This window comes from Balaenoptera borealis (assembly GCF_965194805.1).
Source record: "Balaenoptera borealis genome assembly, chromosome: 16".
NCBI lineage: Eukaryota > Metazoa > Chordata > Mammalia > Artiodactyla > Balaenopteridae > Balaenoptera > Balaenoptera borealis.
The window spans coordinates 48,642,250-48,664,895 of record NC_138872.1 but is presented as its reverse complement, the minus strand read 5'-3'; the positions used below and the strand labels follow the sequence as shown (position 1 = coordinate 48,664,895).

General features: G+C 43.3%; 2 protein-coding genes across 5 annotated transcripts in view; one reads left to right on the top strand and one right to left on the bottom strand.

Moving 5' to 3' along the window:
* Nucleotides 1-1,919: 1,919 nt before the first annotated feature.
* On the bottom strand, nucleotides 1,920-8,997 carry RBBP9 (RB binding protein 9, serine hydrolase). The gene is made up of 5 exons (XM_082359590.1): nucleotides 8,845-8,997; nucleotides 7,634-7,676; nucleotides 6,774-6,879; nucleotides 3,881-3,966; nucleotides 1,920-3,494 (listed from the first exon to the last, which is right to left on the bottom strand). The coding sequence occupies exons 1-5, from the start codon at nucleotides 8,941-8,943 to the stop codon at nucleotides 3,268-3,270; spliced, it is 561 nt and encodes a 186-aa protein (XP_082215716.1). The 5' UTR covers nucleotides 8,944-8,997; the 3' UTR covers nucleotides 1,920-3,267.
* Nucleotides 8,998-12,466: 3,469 nt separating this feature from the next.
* The window catches only part of SEC23B (SEC23 homolog B, COPII coat complex component), a 38,357-nt gene continuing 28,177 nt past the window's right edge, over nucleotides 12,467-22,646 (top strand). Inside the window, exons 1-7 of one of the 4 annotated variants that reach the window (XM_082359556.1) lie at nucleotides 12,467-12,939; nucleotides 15,249-15,472; nucleotides 16,647-16,704; nucleotides 19,292-19,378; nucleotides 20,736-20,972; nucleotides 21,096-21,181; nucleotides 22,109-22,253. In XM_082359556.1, coding sequence (XP_082215682.1) covers nucleotides 15,252-15,472; nucleotides 16,647-16,704; nucleotides 19,292-19,378; nucleotides 20,736-20,972; nucleotides 21,096-21,181; nucleotides 22,109-22,253 — 834 coding nt within the window. In that variant the 5' untranslated portion in view covers nucleotides 12,467-12,939; nucleotides 15,249-15,251. Of the gene's footprint in view, nucleotides 12,940-15,248; nucleotides 15,473-16,646; nucleotides 16,705-19,291; nucleotides 19,379-20,735; nucleotides 20,973-21,095; nucleotides 21,182-22,108; nucleotides 22,254-22,646 lie in introns of those variants that run through there. The other 3 variants (XM_082359559.1, XM_082359557.1, XM_082359558.1) reach the window with 3 other exon arrangements.

Genomic DNA, 22,646 nt, shown 5'->3' with positions numbered 1-22,646 from the left:
GCGGGGGACCGAGGGAAAGGAAAGCTCTGCTGGGGCCTGAGTTCAAACACCAGGTTTGGAGAACTAACACAAGGGTTATTTTGAGATGAACAGTAAAATAAAATTCGGCTCAGTATCCAATTTTTAAGAACCAGATAAATTCTGTGGCCAGCTGTACAGAATTAGCATTTGATGACACTAGTGCTTTGAAACAAAGATCATTTCAAGTATTAATATGTGTAAGATCCAGAAGAATCTGGGAGCCTGAAACTACAGAGGGTTTCCGATCCACTCTCAGCTGGAATGCTAAGAACAATATCTGCCCTTCCTGGGACCTGGCCTGTCACAGGGGCGCTCGTCTTATTTAATGACAAAACTGAGCTTGGAGGAGACTTACAAGTGGAACGAAGGAAGCAGTTTGTGTTTTAAATACAGACTTTGTACTATATCTTGACAGCCAGAGATTTTTTTTAAAAAGTTTACAATTAGTGGCTAAAACAAAAGTATTCCTTGCCTACCAGAATAAAGAGCCCCTATAAACTTTTTTCCCTTAGCATGTTTTTCATTCTGAATATTAACTAAAGAAGGATAGAGACAATAATTTTTTAAAAATTCATTTATTTTTTAAATTAAAAAAAATTTTTTTAAAGCTGCGTTGGGTCTTTGTCGCTGCGCGCAGGCTTTCTCTAGTTGCAGCGAGCGGGGGCTACTTTTCGTTGTGGTGCGCGGTCTTCTCATTGTGGTGGCTTCTCTTTGTTGCGGAGCATGGGCTCTAGGCGCGTGGGCTTCAGTAGTTGTGGCTCGCGGGCTCTAGAGCGCAGGCTCAGTAGCTGTGGCGCACGGGCTTAGTTGCTCCGCGGCATGTGGGATCTTCCCAGACCAGGGCTCGAACCCGTGTTCCCTGCATTGGCAGGCGGATTCTTAACCACTGAGCCACTAGGGAAGCCCCGAGACAGTAATTTTAAAATACAGCACCTCTGTTGACCATTAAATGGGTATTTACCCTACAGGAGTAAATTTTGACCAAAACAAATTGTGGTGCTCTAGACTCACGACAACACCAAAAAATCAAATTGTAAGTGAAGTCCTAACCTTACACTTGATTTCCATTTAGTGTAAGGTATTTTGCTCACCTGAAAATAGATATTCCCTAGAGTCTATCAAGGCCCCTCTCTGCTTTATAAAGATCTGTAGAGAGTCAGAGAATCATGAAAGGCCATAATTTGACGGTTTAAATGAATAGTCCATGTGGGGTTCTTCCCTGAAACTCCTCTGATCTCTTAGTTTGGTGATGAGTAAGTTTTATGGGATCATAATTTCTATGGTGATCAACTAAGCAAACTAGTCAAACAAAAGTAACTTCAAAAGTAACTTCAAGTTGAGTCACTTCTACGTTGGTGGTGGGTGAGGGAAGCATGTAACACGCGCTCTAGTGCGGTGCTGTCCAATAGAACCTTCTATCAGGATGGAAATGCTCTATATCTGTGTCCAGTAAGGAAGCCACTAGTCAGCCATGGCTGGTGAGCACCTGAACCGTGGCTTCTGTGAATGAAGAACTGAACGTTTTCTTTGCTGGCGCCCTGTGGTTACTGGTTACCGTACTATCAGCCCAACTCAACCATCGTATGCCTCTATATTCAAGTTATTTTTATAGGAATGAAGAATATCAAATTATTTCTCAATTGTATATATTTGGTTTTTTCTACAGAGGAAGAGGACAATAAAGTATTATGAACTGTTATTTGTATAAGTTTGTAAATTTTTTTAAGAAAGGACTTCAGAAAACAAGGCAGAGAATACGTAGAACAATGACTACTTCCAAATAATTCAAATAGAATCAAGCTTTGATTATAGGCTTGGTCAAGTCAATGCTAAACAGCTTCTCTAAGAAAAGTATTCAATGGATTTATCTACTTTGTTTTTCACTAACTTGTCAAATAAACTGTTTTTAATCTTTATTTTTAATTATAAAAGTAAGACACAGTGCAGAAATTCAAATAATCCCCAGGTGTATAATGTAAAAAGGAGACGTCCACCACACCATAACTACCAAAATTCCCATCCCCTAAGATACTTGCTGCTAAAAATTTAGCGAATCTCTCCTCACATTTTTTGAGCACATTTAGAAATCAAAAGCCTTTTCAGGTTCAAATGATGGCTTTGAATTTTCGTTACGTATGAACAGTGTGGGAATTCACATTATTGCAGCAAATATCAGGTGTGAATTTACTAGAAATTGTTTTGAGATGTTACTTGGGGATAATAATAGCCAAAAAACGTTGGAAAATGAAAAAGGGTTTTTTTGAGGGAGTATGATTAGAAGAAAAATCATGGAATGATGCTGAAAGAGATATAAAGGACCATGGAAATTAAAAGGTAGAACACTTTACAGAACAAAATTTGAGATATGGAAAGATCATTTTTAAAAATATTTAAGACTTTGTAACAAAATCCAAACTGTTCCCATGATTTCATCCTTTGACGTCATGTCTATTTCTCAGGCTTTTCTCAAGCTCCAAAGCACTGGCTAAGTGAATACTTACAGCAGAGGTCACACATGGATGGCTTGGACTTTGTGTCTTGCCATGTTTGCAGATTTTTTATTTACGCTGTAGTTGCCAACTAACATAACCCATATGTCTGTAGACTGAACGTAATTCATGTACATGTGGATTATATATACACACACTTATGGTCCCTAAATACAAAGTGTATGAATTTCTTTCCTTGAAAATCAGAAAACTGGCAATGCCTTGCCAAATTCCCACATGGCAACAATCCGGACAGGGCCCAGCAGGAGTTCTCCCCGTCGCCCTAATCCTCGCCAGTCTGGACTTAGACCGATCCCTGCCTGACCCTGCAGACCCCTGCCTCAACCTCCTTGTGTGTCACTCTCTCAACATGTTTAAGGACATGTTATGCTGCAACTCCTACAGCATAACATGAAACCTGTTTAGTTTTAGTCTGGACTAGGGATCAGGAAACCTGGGTTTCGTTTCTGTCTTACTCACTTTGGATAGGTAAGGGTGGTTAAGCTGTCCCATGTCCCTTATCAAATGGGAAAAATACTGTTTTAGGTCAGAGTAATTTGAGATGTGGATTCTACTGAAAATGAAAATACTGTTTGTAATTTAGTTTGAACATTGAAACGTGTGTGTTTTTTGGACCTTAATTTGATCTGGTTTGCATGCCCGCTATTCATCTGATAATAGATGATCGTCATCTGTTAATAATCTGATCGTGGCCCTACTCCCATGTTGTTACGTAGAACAGCAGGAACCACCCTGGCTATCCTGGCACTTCCAGCATGGACTTGACCACACTAACCAGTTCATGAAACTCCGTGCTCTGGAAATGGCCACGGTCAGTGGATCTGTACAATTTGGCTTCCAACCTGCTGGCCACTTCTTGTTGTTCCTTCCAAGGAAGGAAAGGATCGTCGGTGGAGCCAAACTGCACAATGTGAGGGCAGTTGGCTTTGATCTTCTCCCACTGCCAGGGGCGGCTGAAGTATCCTATGAGAGGAACACACAGACTCTCAGCGTCGTGGATGCTTTCTGTTCTCGCCACTCTAGTGAGGACCATGGCAGAGACGCAGAGAGTCAGAGCCCAAGTGTGAGTTAGAAGCCCTTCTTCCGTTTTCAGATCTGTAGGGCTTGATACCATAGCTACTGGTGAAGGGGGAGGATAGGGCTCAGGGGTTCAGTTCTAGACTACGGGTTAGATAGTGGCTCACCGCCCTGTCTGAGTGCCTAACTCATACCTCAAGATGGGTGGTAAATATTCCTCATGTGCTGTTAGATTTTGTGTTAGCCTGTCGGAAGACAGTGCTGTTTTACTACCTGAGCGTGCAACCTGTGGCTACAGGAAGGGCTCTTCTGGTTTCTGCCTTCAGACTTACCACTTGCCCGTTCATTGTCATCCCCCAGGTCAGACGTGTACGCAGACACTAACACGATAGCATACACCCGGTGGGTCTCTGCATACCTGGAGAGAGAGGAATGGTGTAGCTGATGTTTAATGTTAAATCTGGTCCCAGAAAGTCAGTAAGCCACCCAAAACTCATTTGATTTAGCTTACAGAAAGCATGTGCTAGAGGCTGCTGAGGTTAGTATGAAAAAGAGCAAGGAAAATGCAGAAATATGAGCCTGGTGGTTAATCACCTCACCTGGGCTACCTGAGTTTCTACTCTGTTTTCAAGGTAGTGCAAACCTCTTCCGTAATTCTTTCTGAATCAACATAAAAAGGGTAATCATTCCCTTTGATGTGTGCATTCGTCGGCATTACTTGGTCGGTTAACATGTGGATTCCCAGGCTCAGCCCAGAGCATCTGATTCAGAGGATTGTGAGTGAGGCACAGGAATCTGCATTCTAAGGCGTGACACCTCCCCAACCCAGATGACAGATGCAAGTGGTGTGTGACTGTACCATCCCAGAACTGTGCCTCTCTCACACACGCTTGTTTGCGTTGTCTTACCGCTGTCCCCCAAGGGCACCCCTCAAGGGCAGGTCTGAGCCTTCTCGATTTTTGTGACCCTGTTCCCTACAACAGTGCCCGGCAAACAGACACTCAGCTACCTGTAGACAGTTCCCTCACTGAGCAGAGGCCAGGCTAAGGAAGGACCTAGAAAGGTAAGAGCTCCAGGAGGCCTTGGTGCCAGGCAAGATTTAGGGTTGGTATTTTGTTCTTGTGCCTAAACTTTTTCCCCAATCTTTTGCTTGAAAAATGTCAAACTTACCGAAAAGTGAGAACAACAAGCACCCAGATTCGTTAATTTTGCTACAGTTCACCCCTAAATACTTGAGCACGTATCCCCTAAGAACACGGCTGTGCTCTTATGTAACGACAGTATCATTCTTACACCTAATAAATTTAGCACCAAGACAGTAACATTACCTGTATTCATTTTTCCCTAGTTGTACCAAACCGTTCTTTAAAACATCTTTTTCAATCCTAGATCTGGTCAAAGATCATGCGTTTGGTTTCATGACTCTTCAATCACTTTTAAATTTGTTTTAAATGAGATTGATGACTTTTAAGAATTCGAGGCCCATTTTCTTGTACGTTATCCCCTAAACTGAACTTGTTTCCTCATGATTAGGCTGAGGTGAAACAGTTTTGGCAAGACCATTATGTTGGCAAAGTTGTGTCCTTCCCACTCCTCCACAATGATGGGCACACGATGCCAGTTTGTCCCATTACTGCTGAGACTGTCAGATTCCCTAGGGTGATACCCCTCAGATCCCTCCCCTGTAAAGACACAATTCCCCCTTGTGATTAATAAGTAACTGTGGGGTAGTCCTCTGTATCCTGTTCCCCTATGATCTTAGGTCCCATGGCTTTAGCATCTGGTTTTCTCCTTGCCCACCTTAACTTTAGAAGTTAATTTTTAGAAGGTTCCTGACAATCCTACAGTAAATTTCAGGAGTCTTTAAAAGAAGATACATCGTTATTAGCCAGCGGCCTGCGAAAAATTCAGTTGGCCTTGGGTTAGCACAGATTTCAGCATAAAGGGCTTTCTTCATTTTCCAGACAACCCCTGGCAGCTTGTAAACACTATGTACCATAATTCTGTAGGTCCACATCGTAAAGCATTATTCTTGTAGCTTCCACAGGTGTGGCTGAAAGGTTATGGAACTTGGCAAGATTTCTCTGACAATCGATTCATGTGACATCCTGAGGGGCTGCTGGGGACAAGAAGCCACACAAAAACCATAATCCTGGGACTTCCCTGGTGGCACAGTGGTTAAGAATCCGCTTGCCAATGCAGGGGACACAGGTTCGAGCCCTGGTCCAGGAAGATCCCACATGCCCCAGAGCAACTAAGCCTGTGTGCCACAACTACTGAGCCCAAGTGCCACAACTACTGAAGCCCACGCACCACAACTACTGAAGCCTGCACGCCCAGAGCCCATGCTCTGCAACAAGAGAAGCCACTGCAATGAGAAGCCCGCACACCGCTATGAAGACCCAACGCAGCCAAAAATTAATTAATTTTAAAAAAAGAAACAAAAAAACCCATAATCCTTTGTCATCCAGTCCCACAAATACAGAGGAAACCCAACCCTAACAGGCTATTCAGCCAGCTCCATCCTTACACTCCAGGCCTTATAAGCCTGCAGGGTGACGTTCTAATGGGGAGCAGCAGGGAGGCGCCCATGACCCCTGGGGGCTGGGGCCAGCCGGGGGGGAGGGGGGGTGGAGGGCAGTGCGGGTAACAGCCTCCACCCTCCAACGGGGAGTTATCAGCGCCTACCATATGCCAGACACTCTGCCAGGCACCGGGGTTTCGTGTCAGAGTGAGCAAAGCCCCACCCTCATGGAGCTTACATTCGACTGGAGCAGAGACCTAGAGAGGAGAAGGCCATGCAGGTGTCTGGGGACAGAGAGTCCAGGGAGAACAGCGGCAAGCACAGGCCTAAGGAAGGCACACGCTCGGCGTGTTCAAGGAACTGCACTGAGGTCTGTAAACCAGGCTGGGGGCAGCGAAGGGGAGACGGCGGAGACGACACGGCGGGCGGGGGGCTTGAAGGCCGAGAAGTTCTTCTGAGGGTGACGGGAGCCGCTGGGGTTTGGAGGCACTTGTGTTTTAAAAGGGTCACTGTATCCCAGTAAGAGCAAAGTATCTTTTTAATCCACTAACCAAACCAGGAAGGAATTAGGACAGATCATGTTACCACTCACTGTCCCCTCTGCAGTGGAAACTTAAGATGTGCACGAAGTATTTCCCAAGCAAGCTTGGCTGGAGCCCACAGGGGTAGGGGGGATGGTGACAATTCAATAAGGACCACACCTCATGGCTGCAATGGCCCCAGAACTGTGGCCTATGATGATGGTCTCCTCGTCACAGTGCAGCTCCGTCTCCATGAAGGGCAGCCAGATGCTCTCTCGAGCTGTGACTAAGGTTCAGGGGAAAGAAAGAGTCCGTCACTCAACAGGGACAGTCTCAGTCCAACGCTGCCCACCTTTCTAACAGAGGACCACTCCAAACCGCAGGGCCACAATGCGGGATGGGGCTGTTTTAATAGGGCCAAAGTTCTATGTGTTGCTGTCTGAAAGACTGAAATCTGTAGTTTTGGTAAATAGTTTTGTTTTTATTTTTTAGCATTATCTTGAAAGGAAATACTAAGGAAATAAAATATAACTCTGAAGTTTAATGTAAACTTTCCAACTTAAAAACAAAAATCCTCTTGACAATATTGTCTCTCAAGTTCATGTCCATATATATTCTTTCTTCCCAAAAAGGAATTTCCTGAGACAAGTCATAGGCACACTCAGAACAAAAGTGGCCACGTTACATTTTCTAATATTAGGATCTCATAGAGATGCTGTAAGTTTTGTCATACCTCTGCCTCAAATGAAACACCCATAAATTTTGCCTGAAAATATTTGGCTTATAGAAGGGAAAATCCGTTGCTTACAAAGTTGAAAATTAAATTCTTCTGAGCCCAGGTGCTCTTCTTGATCCTTTCTAGAATTTTCTATCATGGTTTTTGGTTTGCACCCTCCTCCCCCAAATACTTGCCATCATTCACTCTGAGGTACGTATTCCCTTAGGCTTCTCTGCTAGGATATTCCTCTTCTCTACCGGAAAATGGCAAGATCAAAAGCCAATAAGAGGAGGCTTTTTAAAGACACGTTTAAAAAACTTACTTGGGTCAGGCATGTTTTTAGCCAAACACTGGAAACCAGGTATCTATGATATGAGGGGGAGAAAAAAAGCTATAATAAAGAGCTTAATTACAACTAATGCTTTGCTAATAAGAAATGAGACACCTGATATGAGCTTTATCAATTCAATAAGTAGTTGATTATATCATGAAATGAAGTGGGTAAGTGCTACAGGATTCCATATGAATATACAATCCCTCCTCATAAACTCCATCTGTCTGTAGTTCTCTATCTAGCCAGATCTGTAGATCTCTTTATATGTGCATCTGCACATGTACATTTATCACCACTGGCATATACATATAGAGAGGGCATAATAGATTCTAGACAAACTGACCTGGAGCCAATCAGACTATGCTCCAGGGAGTAGGTAAAATGTGGTTCATAAACGTGGTACAGAAAGTTGGAGATCCAATCCTCTTGGACAGCTGCAGCCCTGACCTTTTGGTTTGTAGCTCTAGCCATGGCTCTCAGCCACAAGCCTGGAATTTTATTCTAGAGACCCAGTCTAGAGCTCTAGAGGTTGGCAACTCAGGAAACAGTCTTATTGCCTAGTTATGGAAGAGGGTTTAAAAAAAAAAATCAAGATGCACAAGACAACCCGCAGTTAGATGCCATTTTTATAAAGCTCACAAAGAGGCCAAATTTAACAATATATTGCTTAAAGGATACATACATAGATTGAAAAGTACATTAATTTTTAAAAGCGAAACAAATTTTAAAAATTTCATATGGCAGGGAAACGGGATGAAGGGACATACAGGTGGCTCTGAAGGTATTGATAATGTTCTAGATTTCAGTTTGGTGAGGGACCCTCAAGTATTGATTACGTTATGCTTCATAATGTACGTACGTGTTACATACATCCTTTGTAAATATTAATATTACATATTAAAATGTTTAAAAATCCGAGACAGAGAGAAGACAGGTGTAGAATTATCTGGGAGTCCCAGATCCGAACCCGCAGGAGGTACGGGGAGCGGGCTCGGTCTCTAGTTTCTAGAGGTGGAGCTTGTACTCTGAGCCCTGAGAGGAGCCCTCCGGGCTGCTTCACTAGCCGAACTTCCTCCACTACTTGTAGAGTCTAAGACGGGGTTCCCGGCAGGGCTCTGCACAAGCGAGTGGGAGCGGGGAGCCCTCCGGCCTCTCCCGCGCCAGGCCGACTTCCCAGTGCAGCGAGGCGCGTCTCCTACCTGCTCCAGCCTCCTCTTCACCCAGCCGTACCAGCCGTAGGTGGCCACATCCACGCCCCCGTTCCCGGGGACGATCACCGCCTTGCAGGGCGCCGCCATGAATACAGCCGACCTGAGGCGCTCAGAGCGCGACCTGGGAACCTGCCCGTGGCATTCTGGGAATTGTAGTTCCGGAGCGCCAAGAGCGCACCCACTGAGCTTCTGGTTCCCTATTGCACAGGGCAGCCGCAGACAAACCTTGCGGGTTTCCAGCAGCTGTAAGTCACCTTTCACTTGCCTGTTACTGGCGCTTCCATTTCCCCCCCCTTATTTGTGACAGCCCAGAATGTGTTATCTCTTACCTAGACTAACTGATATTTGTATAGAAAAGTATGTTTTAGTTTCAAAGAAGCAGAACACAACCCGTTTTCTTTGTTGAGGGCTCCTGATTTCAAAACAGTTCCTAATAGAATAGTCAATATCAGCCAATAACAGTCAATACCAGCGCGGCATGGCAAAAAACAAAACAAAAAACAAAAAGAAAATTAGGACTCAAACACTAGTTCTTAAAAAAAAAAAAAAAAAGGCTTTGCTGAAACCCTTCGGGGCATTTCCGGGTTTTGGGGGGGCATGAGCCACCCATTACCTTGCACAGCCCTTCAATAAACCTTTCTCTGCTCTAAACTCTGACGTTTCAATATTGTTTGGCCTCGCTCTGCGTCAGGCACATCAACTTGTGTTCACTAGCATATCTAGGGGCCCCTATATCCAAAACACTGAATGGTTCATCCTGGTTTTTGTACTGAATTCCTTTCAGCGTGTATTGTAGGTCAGCGGCTGCAGTGGCTCATGACTTGATCCTTATAGAACTGGATGGCAGACAACATTCTTTGTTTTACACTCTCTGTGTTTGTGCATCTGTATGCCTTCATGGCTGTAATCGCAAAGGTCTTCACCTCTTGTTGTAAGAGTGTGAAATGGTTTACTAACTTTAGGGGGTTCTAACAAATTCGATTATTACATCTTTTAAAGAAGCTTTGTTCTCATTGCCTCTTGCCATATTAATTATTTTAAGCTGGTTATTTTCTAAGAAACAGCAGATGTGGAAAAAACTCTTAGCCAAGTAGGAATTATCCTTTTGTAAGACACATTTACATTTGTAAGGGAAATCTCCATTTGTAGGTTGTCTCCCTCTCTGTACCAGGAAGAGGATGACCACATCTCTATAAAGTTATCAGTGGAGAAGCCAGTGACTTAAATCTGCTCAACAACCTTACCCTTGTTTACTGTGCTTTTCCTGGTGACTTCCCATAACTGACTCCCCACCCTCAATATCCTCTATTGTCTTCAGCTGAGGATGGTTTTTAAGGTGAGGACTTAAAACATTTTGGCAAGTTACTCATTTTCCCTAGGTCTCTCCCATGTATACATGTTACTAAATTTCTGTTTCATTTTCTGCTGTTAATCTGTCTCATGTCGATCTAATTCTTAGGCCAGCCAGAAGAACCTAAAAGGAAGGAGGAAATTTTCTTCCTTCCCAATGCCTATCAAAATAACTACACAGTCACATAAATCAACTATTCCTAAAATTCACTATTCCTAAAATTAGGAAATTAAACTTCTAATACATTAATGTGCTAGATTTTAAAAAATCCTTCTTACAGTAATTTCTAGTACTAGGAATCCAGGTTCAAATAAGTCAAGCAAATTTTTGGCAAATGATTTTTTCTTAATGTTTGGTTAAAAAAAAAAAACAGCAATGTCTTTCTGTAAAAGAGAAGAATAAATCTGACGCCACATTGGATCTGTTTCTTTTACTTTAACCTTTGTATTCTATTGCTTTTGCTTCAAGTTAATCACTAAAGGGATGTTGCCTACAGCTTAAAGTATACATAATGGCCAAACTGGAGGAATTCTGCCTCCCATGCCGGAGTGTTAAGCTAAAATACCTTTGTTTAGCTCACAGGAAACATCCTGATCAGGCCCCCCTGTGAATGGCTGCAGGAAAAAGGAAATTAACACATCCCCTCCTGAGTCTGGCCGGAACTGAGGCAGGAGGTAAATAGGCCCCAGGCTGAACAGTTTCTCCCCTGCGGACAGAAACTCCATAATAGCAGAAACTCCATAAAAGCAGGATGATGGAGGAGGCTGGGCCCTGCCCAGATAAGAGATAAAAGACCACATATTCCTCATTCTCAAAGTCAAGGAGACCTCCCCGACTGCACATGTGCAGAAAGGCTCCTTGGAGGTCAAAAAGGGAGGGGGCGCCACCTCCTAGTATGTGACGTCAACTACCTATAGGCCTCTTCACTAGAATCCATCTTGGCTAAGAGATGCGCACCCACACAGGGGAGGACCCTGAGATATACCAAATTCAGTCTCAGAACCAGGCAAAGCAAGATGATTGGTCAGAAGAAACCATGAAGAAATGCCCCATAAAAGTGATTCAGACTGCCACGAGGGCGTGACTCCCTCTCTGAGCCCGCCCGTGTGGCTCTCCACATGTACTGTACCCTTTTCCCTCTTAATAAACACTTTACTTGCTTCACTACTTTTCGTCTCTATGTAGAAGTTCATTTCTACACAGCTGACGGGCCGGGGCCTTGTCACTGGCCACTGGTCCCTGGTGGTCTAGTGGCTGGGATTCAGCGCTCTCACTGCCACGGCCTGACTTCAATCTCTGGCAGGGAACCGAAATCCTGCTTCAAGCCGCTGCAGGCCGAGGCCACCCGAGGTCAGAACCAGGCTCCTGGGTCTGCGACTTTCCGAATAGAGTCGCTAGTCCTTGCCCCAACTCATCTCTCAGTTGGCCTGTTGTGCGGCAAGCAGCACCAGCTTGGACTTGGTAACATTTTCTCACTGTGAAGTATGATACAAATGTGTATTGTATCTTAATTGAGTGTGTCTCTTTACTGAGAGAATAATTGATTTGAACTTCCTGAACTTACACCAGTTTAAGTATTAAAAAACCTACTATTACTTACATAATGCTTTAGATACACGAAAAGTGTAAACTTGTTCAATAAAACTGAACCATTATTCGACAAATTTTTGTATTAACAGCAATTAATTTCATAGCAATCGACTTAAAACTAATTTCTATGATTTGTTAGTCACTTAAAACTTTGTACTAATATTAAATTGAGCTAATTAATTCTTGGACGCCTTGATATGCTTTAAGCATACTTTTAAGTTTATATAATTTTGCTTATTTTTGTATGCTACAGACGGGCTATATCTCTGGGTCAGATTAATAAACGTGCTCAGTTTTGCCACTTATAAGAAGGGGTAAAACGGCCATGGTGGCTGTAGAAAGCCGTGCTCTATGCAGTTTGGTGTTTTGTTAGTCTCTTAAAATGTTTGACTACGACAGTTCCCAATTATTCACCTTCTCATGGAAGGATGACAGGGATCGAGAGCGATTAGCCTGTGCGCTAACGCCTGGCTCCGCAGAGAGCCGGAAGGCACCTGTGCGCGAACGAGGGCAGGAAACCCTGCAAGGTGAGGAAGAATAACTACACCTGTTTAACTGACAGGACTCCTGCGCGCATGCGTCCCCACGCTCAAGGCTCACGCTCCCTTAGCCTCGCCCCTTTCTACGCGCCGACACCTCCTTCCGGCCAGCTTCGGTTTCCTCAGCGAGGAGCCCCGCCCTCTTCCGGGGCCACACGTCAACGTTCTCGCTTCCCGGTAACTAAGGCGATGAAAGGGACTTCCCACTGAAGCGAGCGGACGTCTTATTGGAGTAGGGCGAGCTCCTGAGGCGCGCTGGCTGCGCCTAGGAAACAGTTCCCTAGGCGCCGGTGTTTCGTGAAGCAGAAAGGTTTAGAGGTGAACGTGGAGAAACGTGTATTCTGAGTAATTGTGATTTTGAAGAGCCAACCACGTCTGTCTTGCCCTGTTCCAAGATGGCGGCGCAGCCTTTCTAAGTTCCTTGCTTCCGCTCGCCCGCCGGGGAGGCGCTCTTTGATTGGCCAGCGGACGGCGCCGTGGCGTGACGCACAGGGCGCTAACCAATCGGCTTAGGGCTGAGCTGGACTTGGTGGTAGGAACTGGAGCCCGGCGCTTGCAGCGGTGGGTGCGTGCGGCTGCGGCCAGGTGAGCGGCTCCGGCTAGGTGAGTGGGAAGCACAGGTTATGAGAGGCCGAGGGCCGGGACCGGAGTCTCTGCTAGGGGCTGGTGGGTTCCTCCTGGGGCGAGGCCTTTTCCCGGCGGTCAGAGGAGCTGAAGGGCCCGAAGACCCAGGGGTCTGCTGAGAGTGACGTGGTCCCGGCCAGGTGGGGCGGCCGGCTGGCCGGATTCTGGCGCAGGATCCCTCGGAGTCGCGGGGGACGGAAGGACCCAACATCCAGTTTACAGTTGAGGAACTCGAGATTCAGGTTAAATGACTTATGCTTCGTGACAGAGCCGGAGCTAGAACCCAGGTCTTTGGACTCCCTTTAAGGATTAAACCTTGCTTTACCTTAGTTGTGTCCTGAAAAGTCATGCCTTAAGGTGGAATGAATGGTACAGATTTTTTTTTTTTTTGGCAGATACGTCTACAGGTTCTTTACAGTTTTACTTATTCATTAATTCATTCATTCATTTGTTAACCTATTCTGAAAGCGTTCCCTTTTGAAAATATGGTGTTAGTGGTAGACCCGTGTCTCTAGAAAAATGCACCTTGGCTCATGCACACAATTTTGCATGCAGTTTCAGAGGACTTATTGACCCTGTGAAGTCCCCTGTTGGCTATGTGCCCAGAGTTAAGAATCCATGCTCTTGAGGGAGTGAGCGGAAGAGGCAGTGGGAAATGGAGAGCGCAGGTTTTAATATGTGGATGCCTGAGGACATGGGATGGAGATAGTGCCTTAAATAATGAACTGTTTTGAGAAGGAAAACAGCCACTTAATGAAGTCTGCCGAGGTGCTTGCTGAGAATTGGGATGTTAGAACTTGCTTTCATTCCCACTTGAATTACCCTTTACTAGCCAGGAAGCTGCAGAAGTGTTTTCTGTGTACACAGAGCTACAGTTTCCCGCTTTTGCCAGAGATAACAAATAGATGCCTTAGAGTTTCAGTTGGAACAAACATTTGGAATTTTTGTGGTCCGCGTTGTGTGTAATAGAGTAATTCATTTGCATTTATAGCCCTGTGTTCCCTTAGTCCAAATTAACAGTATGGTACTTCTCAAAATAGCTTGGAGACAATCGTTATTCAGCATTGCGTAAGTGAGCACTAGAGGCCACTTATATAACAGAGTTTTTTTTAAAAAAAATATTTATTTATTATTGGCTGTGTTGGGTCTTTGTTGCTGCGCGCCGGCTTTCTCTAGTTGCGGTGAGCGGGGGCTACTCTTCGTCGCTGTGCGCGAGCTTCTTGTTGTGGTGGCTTCTCTTGTTGCGGAGCATGGGCTCTAGGTGCGTGGGCTTCAGCAGTTGTGGCACGCAGGCTCAGTAGTTGTGGCTCACGGGCTTAGTTCCTCCGCGGCATGTGGGATCTTCCCGGACCAGGGCTCGAACCCGTGTCCCCTGCATTGGCAGGCGGATTCTTAACCACTGAGCCACCAGGGAAGCCCTATAATAGATTCTTTAATTTGCCTTTTTCCCATTGTTCTTGAGAGTTTTGTTCCCTTGAACCCTAATAGCTGAAGTGTGTGTTAGCCTAGATTTTAGAATGTAAACAGGATGTAAACAGTTGGCATTATCTGGGTTTGAAAAATGTACTTAGTCTGAATGGCTGTTTTAGTAACTGGAATCTTCCAAGGCCTGAGCATAAGCGACTGTGGTGAGGGGACAGGAGCTGGTGAGGAACTCACTTAGCATAATAGCATGTGTGCCTTTGTAATATTGGTGATCCCAAGTAGAAGTACCTTGGCTAAGAACTGGTAGCTGTTCTCGTTTTGAATAGGATTCGCTCTTCAGTATCCAGTTCTTTTCTCCATAATTAACAACGGAAGGAGGGAAAGGGCACAAAACCAAGATCTCTTGGAATGTAAATTATAATACAGTATTTACTCGAATAGAGCAAGGAGGAAAGGGGGTCAGGGAGGAAGGTAGCTGGATGCTGAAACAGGGTTTGAGACTTAACCCTTGAGCACGGGGCTGAAATTGGCTTGGCTGAGATGATATGTGATCTAAGAGGAGATTTAAATTACTATTATTCACCTACATGCAGCTTAGAGATGACCAAATGATTGTAAACCTCCCGCCCCTTTTGTTTTTTTTAAGGGCTAGAAAGGAGGGTTGAGAAAGGAATGGGAGAGGTAGCTGTGAAGTTAATTGGCTCTTGTGGGTCAGAGAGAAGTGAGATGTTGTCATCCTCCAGTGACAGGTTCTTCCAGACTAAGTGTTTAAGAAACGTGGCGTTAGGCGGTCATCTTTTTTTGAAGTTCAGTTGAGAATTTCACATACAATTAAACTTTATCTTTAGTTTTTTTTTTTTTAGACAATGGCAACATACCTGGAATTCATTCAGCAGAATGAAGAACGCGATGGCGTGCGTTTTAGTTGGAATGTGTGGCCTTCCAGCCGTCTCGAGGCTACAAGAATGGTTGTTCCCCTGGCTTGTATCCTTACTCCTTTGAAAGAACGTCCAGACCTGCCGCCTGTACAGTATGAACCAGTGCTTTGCAGCAGGCCAACTTGCAAAGCCATTCTCAATCCACTTTGGTATGAATTCTTTTAAAAACTAGTAAAAATGATGAATACAGTAAATTATGACTTTCCCGTGATTCTCCTAAAAGTGACTCAGTTGGGCAAGATGTCAAATTTGAGATGAGTAGTAAATGGTGAGAGTCTTAGGTGATGAATGCTTGTGGAAATCTCCCTGGCCTGATATTCCAGGTAGAATTAGAACTTATGGGAATGAGGTGGAGGTAGAGGGAAAGGATTTGTAATTTCTTGTTTTTCTGATTTTCAGCTTGCTTTTGCCTTAACTGTTGATTTTATTGGTGCCTTTTAAAGCATTTTCCAAAAAAAATCCAAAAGCTTTAGAGAGTTTTGTTGTACCTACCTGGTATGGTGGTGCTGTATGGCAGGAAGAGGTAATAGGCAGAAGAAATTTGAACTCTTGATGATTTTATTGTTAAGTGTAACTTTTTTGTGCCTGAAATAGTGACCTATGATACCTCTCTTAAATGTGGGCACTTTGAAAGAATTTTTAAACAAGTGAAGAGTGTCATAAATGCTCTTTAAAAGATAAAATTTTTATATGAGGGAACATTTTTTACTTCATTCTCCTTGCTCTTACTTGGTGTGCCCATGTATAAGGTGATGCTGCTCTTTTAAAATAATAGCTGATCGTTAATTTTCTAAACGTAGAAAGGGGGGGAAAGCAACTATAAAGCATTATCTTGAACCAGTTCTAGGAAGTGTATCAACCCAGAAGCATTCTGCTCAACTTTTTCAAGTGAACGAAGTGTGGTTAAAGTCTGAGTTGTTTTTCCTATGTGTTAAATGTCCTTTTAGTATTAAAATTTCATAGTGTCATATATTTGAACAATAAAGACATTAGAAAAATCATAAAGACTATGTTTAGATAACAGGGCAAAAGGAAATAACCTATAATTTTTATAACTCATGAACTTCTAAATATTATCTAGGAAATCGGAAAAGAGCAAAAAGGATTTAGTAGTTGTTCATTGTTGCTGCTTGAAGGAACCTTTCGGTGCACTCAGCAGCCAGAACTCTAGCTGCAGAGAATGTGTTGCATACCTTCATCCATTGAGGCACCCACACAGGAACACACACCCGTGTGATTTACTGAACAAGAAGTTTACACTTAAATGCTTTCTACCTTAAAAATGAAAACGGTATCTGGTTGTAATATTTATTTTTCTCACAGTCAGGTTGATTATCGAGCAAAGCTTTGGGCTTGTAATTTCTGTTTCCAAAGAAATCAGGTATGTGAACTGTAATTATTTTACAAGTATTTCCTGTGTTTCAATTTAGTTGTCCTACTCTGAAAAAAATTAAGTGAGGTTGAATTTGTGTCTGCCTTGGCACAGGACACTTGTCAAGGTGATATTTCTTAAGCCTAATATTGAATGTTGAACATATGTGATTTTTGTTTTGAATGGTCATTCAGTTTCATTATATGAGTCTTTGTCTTTGCTGTGGAGGGGACATAGATTTCCTTTTTTTTTTTTTTTTTAAATAGGTTTTCTGTAAGCACTGAGTATGTTACCCTAGAAAACAGATAAGGTGTTTATATCACATTTGACTTCAGTTTATTCTAATTGGATAGTGTGCATTACTGGATTTTCATTTTCTGATCTTTCTAACTTTTAGGGTCAAGTTGATCTTGTTTTGATTTAAACATTTTTAACTACTAAACTAGGAGCTCACGAACGATGAGAGAGACTTTTCTTTGAAATTAACTGTGCCTATGGAGGAAATGTTCTAAAAGTGGATTATGGTGATTATTGCACAGTTCTGTGCATTTACTAAAAATCGTTGAATTGTACATTTAAAATGGGTGAATTTTATGGTATATAAACTATACCTCAATAAAGCTGTTAGAAAATAATTATGCCCAACATAATATATAGTGTTCTAGCAGATCTTAAGATATTAAAAACATCCACTTGTTTATTCTTATATTTGGTCATAATTGATTAACTGTCTCATTCTTAGGTAGCACACACTGAGTCCAGTGGTGAAGAGACCAGTGTGCAGTTGATGACTTTTAAGTGTAGTCTTGGGAGTTAGAAGCAGATACCATACAAGATTTATCTCCGTGGGCGATTCAGAAGTATATGCAGATCTTAAAAACATTCCTACACCCTATTATATTCAGAATTGATGTCTGTTTAATGTAATTTATTGTTAAAATTATAAGGCATCTAAAGTCAATGTCAACAGAGTAAAAGTCCAACCCATAGAATGGGTGAAAATATTTGCAAATCATGTGTCTAATAAGGGATTAATATTCAGAATATATAGAGAACTCCTAATACTCAACAACAGGAAAGCCCAACTCAGAAATGGACAATGGACTTGAATAGATATTTCTCCAAAGACGATAGACAGATGACCAATAAGCAGATAAAAAGATACTCATCGTCACTAATCATTAATGATGTTTACCAAATGGTCCAGCATTCCCACTTCTGGATGTATACCCAAAAGAACTGAAAGCAGGGTCTTGAAGAGATACTTAAACACTCATGTTCCTAGCAGTATTATTCACAATAGCTAAAACATTGCGACTGATCCGAGTGTCTGCTGACGGGTGAATGGATAAGCAAATGTGGTCTGTATGTTCAATGAAATATTAATAGCCTTAAAATGCAAGGTGTCCTGACTTATGCTACAACGTGATCGAACCTTAATGATATTACCGAGTGAAATAAGCCAGTCACAAAAGACAAATACTGTATGATCCCCCTTGTATGAGGTACTCGGAGCAGTCAAATTCATAGAGGTAGAAGGTAGAGAGGTGGTTGCCAGGGGCTGGGTGGGGGTGATGGGGAGTTACTGTTTAATAGGTTCAGAGTTTCAGTTTTGCAAGATGAAAAAAGTTCTGGAGATGGATGGTGGAAATGGGTGCACAACGTTATGAGTGTATTTAAGACCACTGAACTGTACACTGAAAAAAGATTAAGATGGTAAAATTTACCACGATTTTTAAAGATTGGGGAAAAAAATCAATGTACAAGCTACAAATTTAAAATGTTTGTAGAGAAAAAATGAAAGGAAACACCTATGACATTATGTTAAGCACCAAAAAGCAGGTTGCAAAATTGTGTGTATAAGGGGATCTCAGCTGTGCTTAAGTAGAAAAAGTGTGGAAGGAAATACACTGAGAGGTTGACAGTAGCTGCCTCCAGGTGACAGGAGCACGGGGGGTTTGTATCTTTTATCTTATATTTTTCTTGTACTGGCCAGTTTTTCTACAGTGAACATGTATTACTTTATTGATAGCAGCTAGAGTAGTAAACCCAAATAAAAGCTTTAGTCTTCCATGTAGATTATTGATGAGACAGCTAAAATTTCAGCCCTTAATTTGCAGGGCAACAATTTTCAAATGGTTTTTAATAGTGTGTGTTTTAATGATTTAGAAATTACAAGATAACCTAAAACTGCATTAAGAAAAAGTTCCAATGTGATATAGATATAGAGCGGGGTTATAGATTTTAAATTCTGATTAAAAAATGATTGATTGCTTGATTGCTGCCCCAGGTCTTAGTTGCAGCATGCAGGATCTTTAGTTGCGGCATGAGAACTTTTAGTTGCGGCATGCATGCGGGATCTTGTTCCCCGATCAGGGATTGAACCTGGACCCCCTGCATTGGGAGCACACAGTCTTACCCAGTGGACCACCAGGGAAGTCCCTTAAATTCTGATTTTTGTATTTTAGTAACATGTTCTACATTTTGTGCTTTCAGAATTAATATGTGGTTATTTACTATTTTTATAAATGGAAAATAAAAGGCATAATATATCTTTCAGCCCTCATGAAGCATTGTTTTGTTTTCTTCTCTACAGTTTCCTCCGGCTTATGCAGGCATATCTGAGGTGAATCAGCCTGCTGAATTGATGCCCCAGTTTTCTACAGTTGAGTACGTGATACAGGTAATTGTTTGCTGCGCATTTAAGGAGCAGTGTTAAATTGAGCTTCTTTTGAAATACTTTGTCTTCTGTGTCTCTTGCCTGTCTGGACGATTTAAAGCTGTGAGGCCCACAGGATCCTGAACATTAGGTCATGGCACGTGTGCACGTATTGGCATTGTTTTCCCGTCTCCATAGAAGGCTACCAAAAAGGTAGCACTGATTCAGTTCAAAACCCACCCTCCACAGCCTTGTCCATCTCAGTTGATGGTACCCCATCTTCTAGTTGTTCAGCTTAGAAATCTTAGATTCATCCTTGACGTCTCTCTTTTTCTCACATTCCATATCTAATCCGTTAGGAAATCCCATGCAGTCGATATTCACACTTGATCCAGAATCCAGCCACTTCTTTCTCCCCACAGCTCCTGTCCTGGGCCAGCCCCCGCCTCTCACTTGAATTATTGGGGCAGTCTCTTAACTCTTCTCCCTGACTTTACCCTTGCTCACTTATATTTTATTCTTCACCCAGCAGCCAGGGTAACCCTTTAAAAACATCACATTAGGTCTGTGTTCAGAAACGTCCAGTGGCAAAAATGGCTCCCTTTTCACCTGGAGTAATAGACGGTCTTCAGAGTTCTGTGTGAGCTGGCCGTGTTACCTCTCTGACCTCAGCTTCTTTTAGGGTCCTTGTTCAGCCACATGGGCCTCCTTGACTTTGCTCAAGCGTGCTGGGAACAGACGTGCCCCTGGGCCTTTGCTCTGGCTTTTCCTCAGGCTAGAGCTTTCTCCCCTGTATCTGTATTTCTCCCTCCCTCTCCTCCAGGTTTTTGCTCAAATGTTACTTTCTTAATAAGGCTGCCCTGACCTCCCATTTAATGGTGGAGCCTCCCTGCCACCCCCTCACCTGCCCCCATGCCCGGCCTTCACAATCCCTCCCCCTTTCTCCATTCCGGAAAGTAAGCTCCTGAGGCAGGCAGGGATCTCTGGCCTTTTGGTTCGCTGATGTATCGCAGGACCTGGAGCAATGCCTGGCGTTCAAAAATGTGGAATAAATTGTTGGATATAAAATAGTCTTTACGTCTAGTTTGTTTTGATAAAACTTGTCGTTTAATGAGGTAAGTAGAGGTTTGTTTTGGTGTTTTTATCCCTGACAGTATAAATAAAGACTTGTTACTTACATACCTGTTTTGCCTTTTTTTTTTTGGCTGAGCCATGTGGCTTGGAGGATCTTAGTTCCCCGACCAGAGATTGAACCTGGGCCCCGACAGTGAAAGTGTGGAGTCCTAACCACTGGACCTCCAGGGAACTCCCTTGTTTTTTAAAAAGAGCTGGTTATGTCTATTTGTATATTGATCATTGCGCTGTTTTTCTTTGCATAAAGCGAGGTGCTCAGTCCCCTCTGATCTTTCTCTACGTGGTGGACACATGCCTGGAAGAAGACGACCTCCAAGCACTCAAGGAATCCCTGCAGATGTCCCTGAGTCTCCTTCCTCCAGATGCGCTGGTGGGCTTGATCACGTTTGGGAGGATGGTGCAGGTCCATGAACTCAGCCGTGAGGGGATTTCCAAGAGTTATGTCTTCCGGGGGACGAAGGATTTAACTGCAAAGCAGATACAGGTTAGTGCCTTGCTTGTCCCCAAGCAGGAGCAGGGATGTTTCTTAAAAATTCATTAGGAAAAAGGGAAAAAAATGTCATTCACTTGTAGTGTTAAGGGAAATGAGTCTTTGTGGTTTGTGTAGGACATGCTGGGCCTGACCAAGCCTGCTGTGCCCGTGCACCCAGCGCGCCCGGCACAGCCGCAGGAGCACCCTTCCATTTCCAGCAGGTGAGCTTGGATGTGCACATGCACAGCGGTGGCCGTGGGCGGGAGGGAGGGACAGCGGGAGGGCTTTTGTTTTTTATTTTTAGAGGGGAAAAAAAGACTCAGCCTAACCAATATTTAATGTTTAATGACAAACATGACAAGTCAGTGTACGTTTAAAATTTATAACTAAGTTAATATATAAATATATATATATACACACACGTACATGTGGGGCAGATTTGCTCAAAATATTTTTCCTGTTAGAGTTGTATCATCGCAGAGGTTTTGAGACCACCGTACGCAGTCATTCCCCTCTTCTTAGATACATGGCTCTTGTCCTTTTTGATTCTTAAGTAAAGCTGGGGAAACTGAAAAGGCTCCTGTTGGGTGTCCTTTAACAAGCCTGAGATCGGGCACTTCGTTCACATGGCCCGCTGTGCTCCTGGGGCTGCCCAGGGCTGGGTTAACAGTCGGCCAACGTGATAAGATGCTTTGCTGACGTGCCTGGCACAGCCTCTTCTCTAAGAAACCGGTGTTCCTCCCTGTATGACTCCCAAGGTTCAAGAGAAACGCAAATGGAGTCTTCAGAACGATGAAGATTGTCCACGTACATGAACCTTACATGGACTGAGTTCATGTTAGCATGTCTTCAGGGTTTTTTTGCTGCTTAAAATTTAATTAAACTGATTTGTTTCTATTTGAAATTGATTTTTTTTCCATGCTACATATGCAGGTTGCTATATACTAGGCTTTAAATGACATTCCTGAATAAAATTGCTTTGAGTTTTTTTGTTTGTAGTTAGAGACAACTTTGAAGGAAAAAAAAAAAACTGCAAGTTTTTTCTACTCTGATACTTATTTTGAAGAGCAGTAACTATGTGTCATGCAGGCTGAAGACCAGAGTACTTTATTAAATCAGGCTTGACGTGTCCATTCAAAATCATGCAGATTTCTGCAGCCCATTCACAAGATCGACATGAACCTCACTGATCTTCTTGGGGAGCTGCAGAGGGACCCATGGCCTGTACCTCAGGGGAAGAGACCGTTGCGATCCACTGGCGTTGCTTTGTCCATTGCTGTTGGCTTGTTGGAGGTAACTCAGAATTTACTGGGACCTATCGGACCACACAAGCTTTCTCACAGAAGGTGTGTTTGTTGGCCTTGTCTGAAAAATCAGCTGTGACCGCAGTCAGCTGGCAGTGTTAATTTATCAGAACGTGGTTCAGTGATTATTCTTATCCACACTGAAGGAGCCCTCGGTGTTTTGAAAATACAAAGAGTTTTCATGAGAAACACAAGGCCATTAGGGCACCAGGATCACAGTAAATAAAAGTGCGCCAGACCCTCAGGTTGGAAGAGAGAAGCTGCTTCTCGGCAGCGTCATCTGCGTTTTGCTGCAGTATCATCAGTAGTCACTACAGCTGAGGTCACATTCGGAGCACTTCTGTGGGAAACATGCTTGGGGTGGGCTGTATGTTCCTAAAAT

Excerpts from the sequence above, each read along its gene's own strand:
- RBBP9 (XM_082359590.1), bottom strand. The coding sequence starts at position 8,943 with ATGGCGGCGCCCTGCAAGGCGGTGATCGTCCCCGGGAACGGGGGCGTG. Across the intron at positions 3,967-6,773 it reads GGGGCCATTGCAGCCATGAG|GTATGCAGAGACCCACCGGG; the intron begins GTGTGGTCCTTA and ends CTCTCTCTCCAG. Across the intron at positions 3,495-3,880 it reads TGACAATGAACGGGCAAGTG|GATACTTCAGCCGCCCCTGG; the intron begins GTAAGTCTGAAG and ends TTCCTCTCATAG.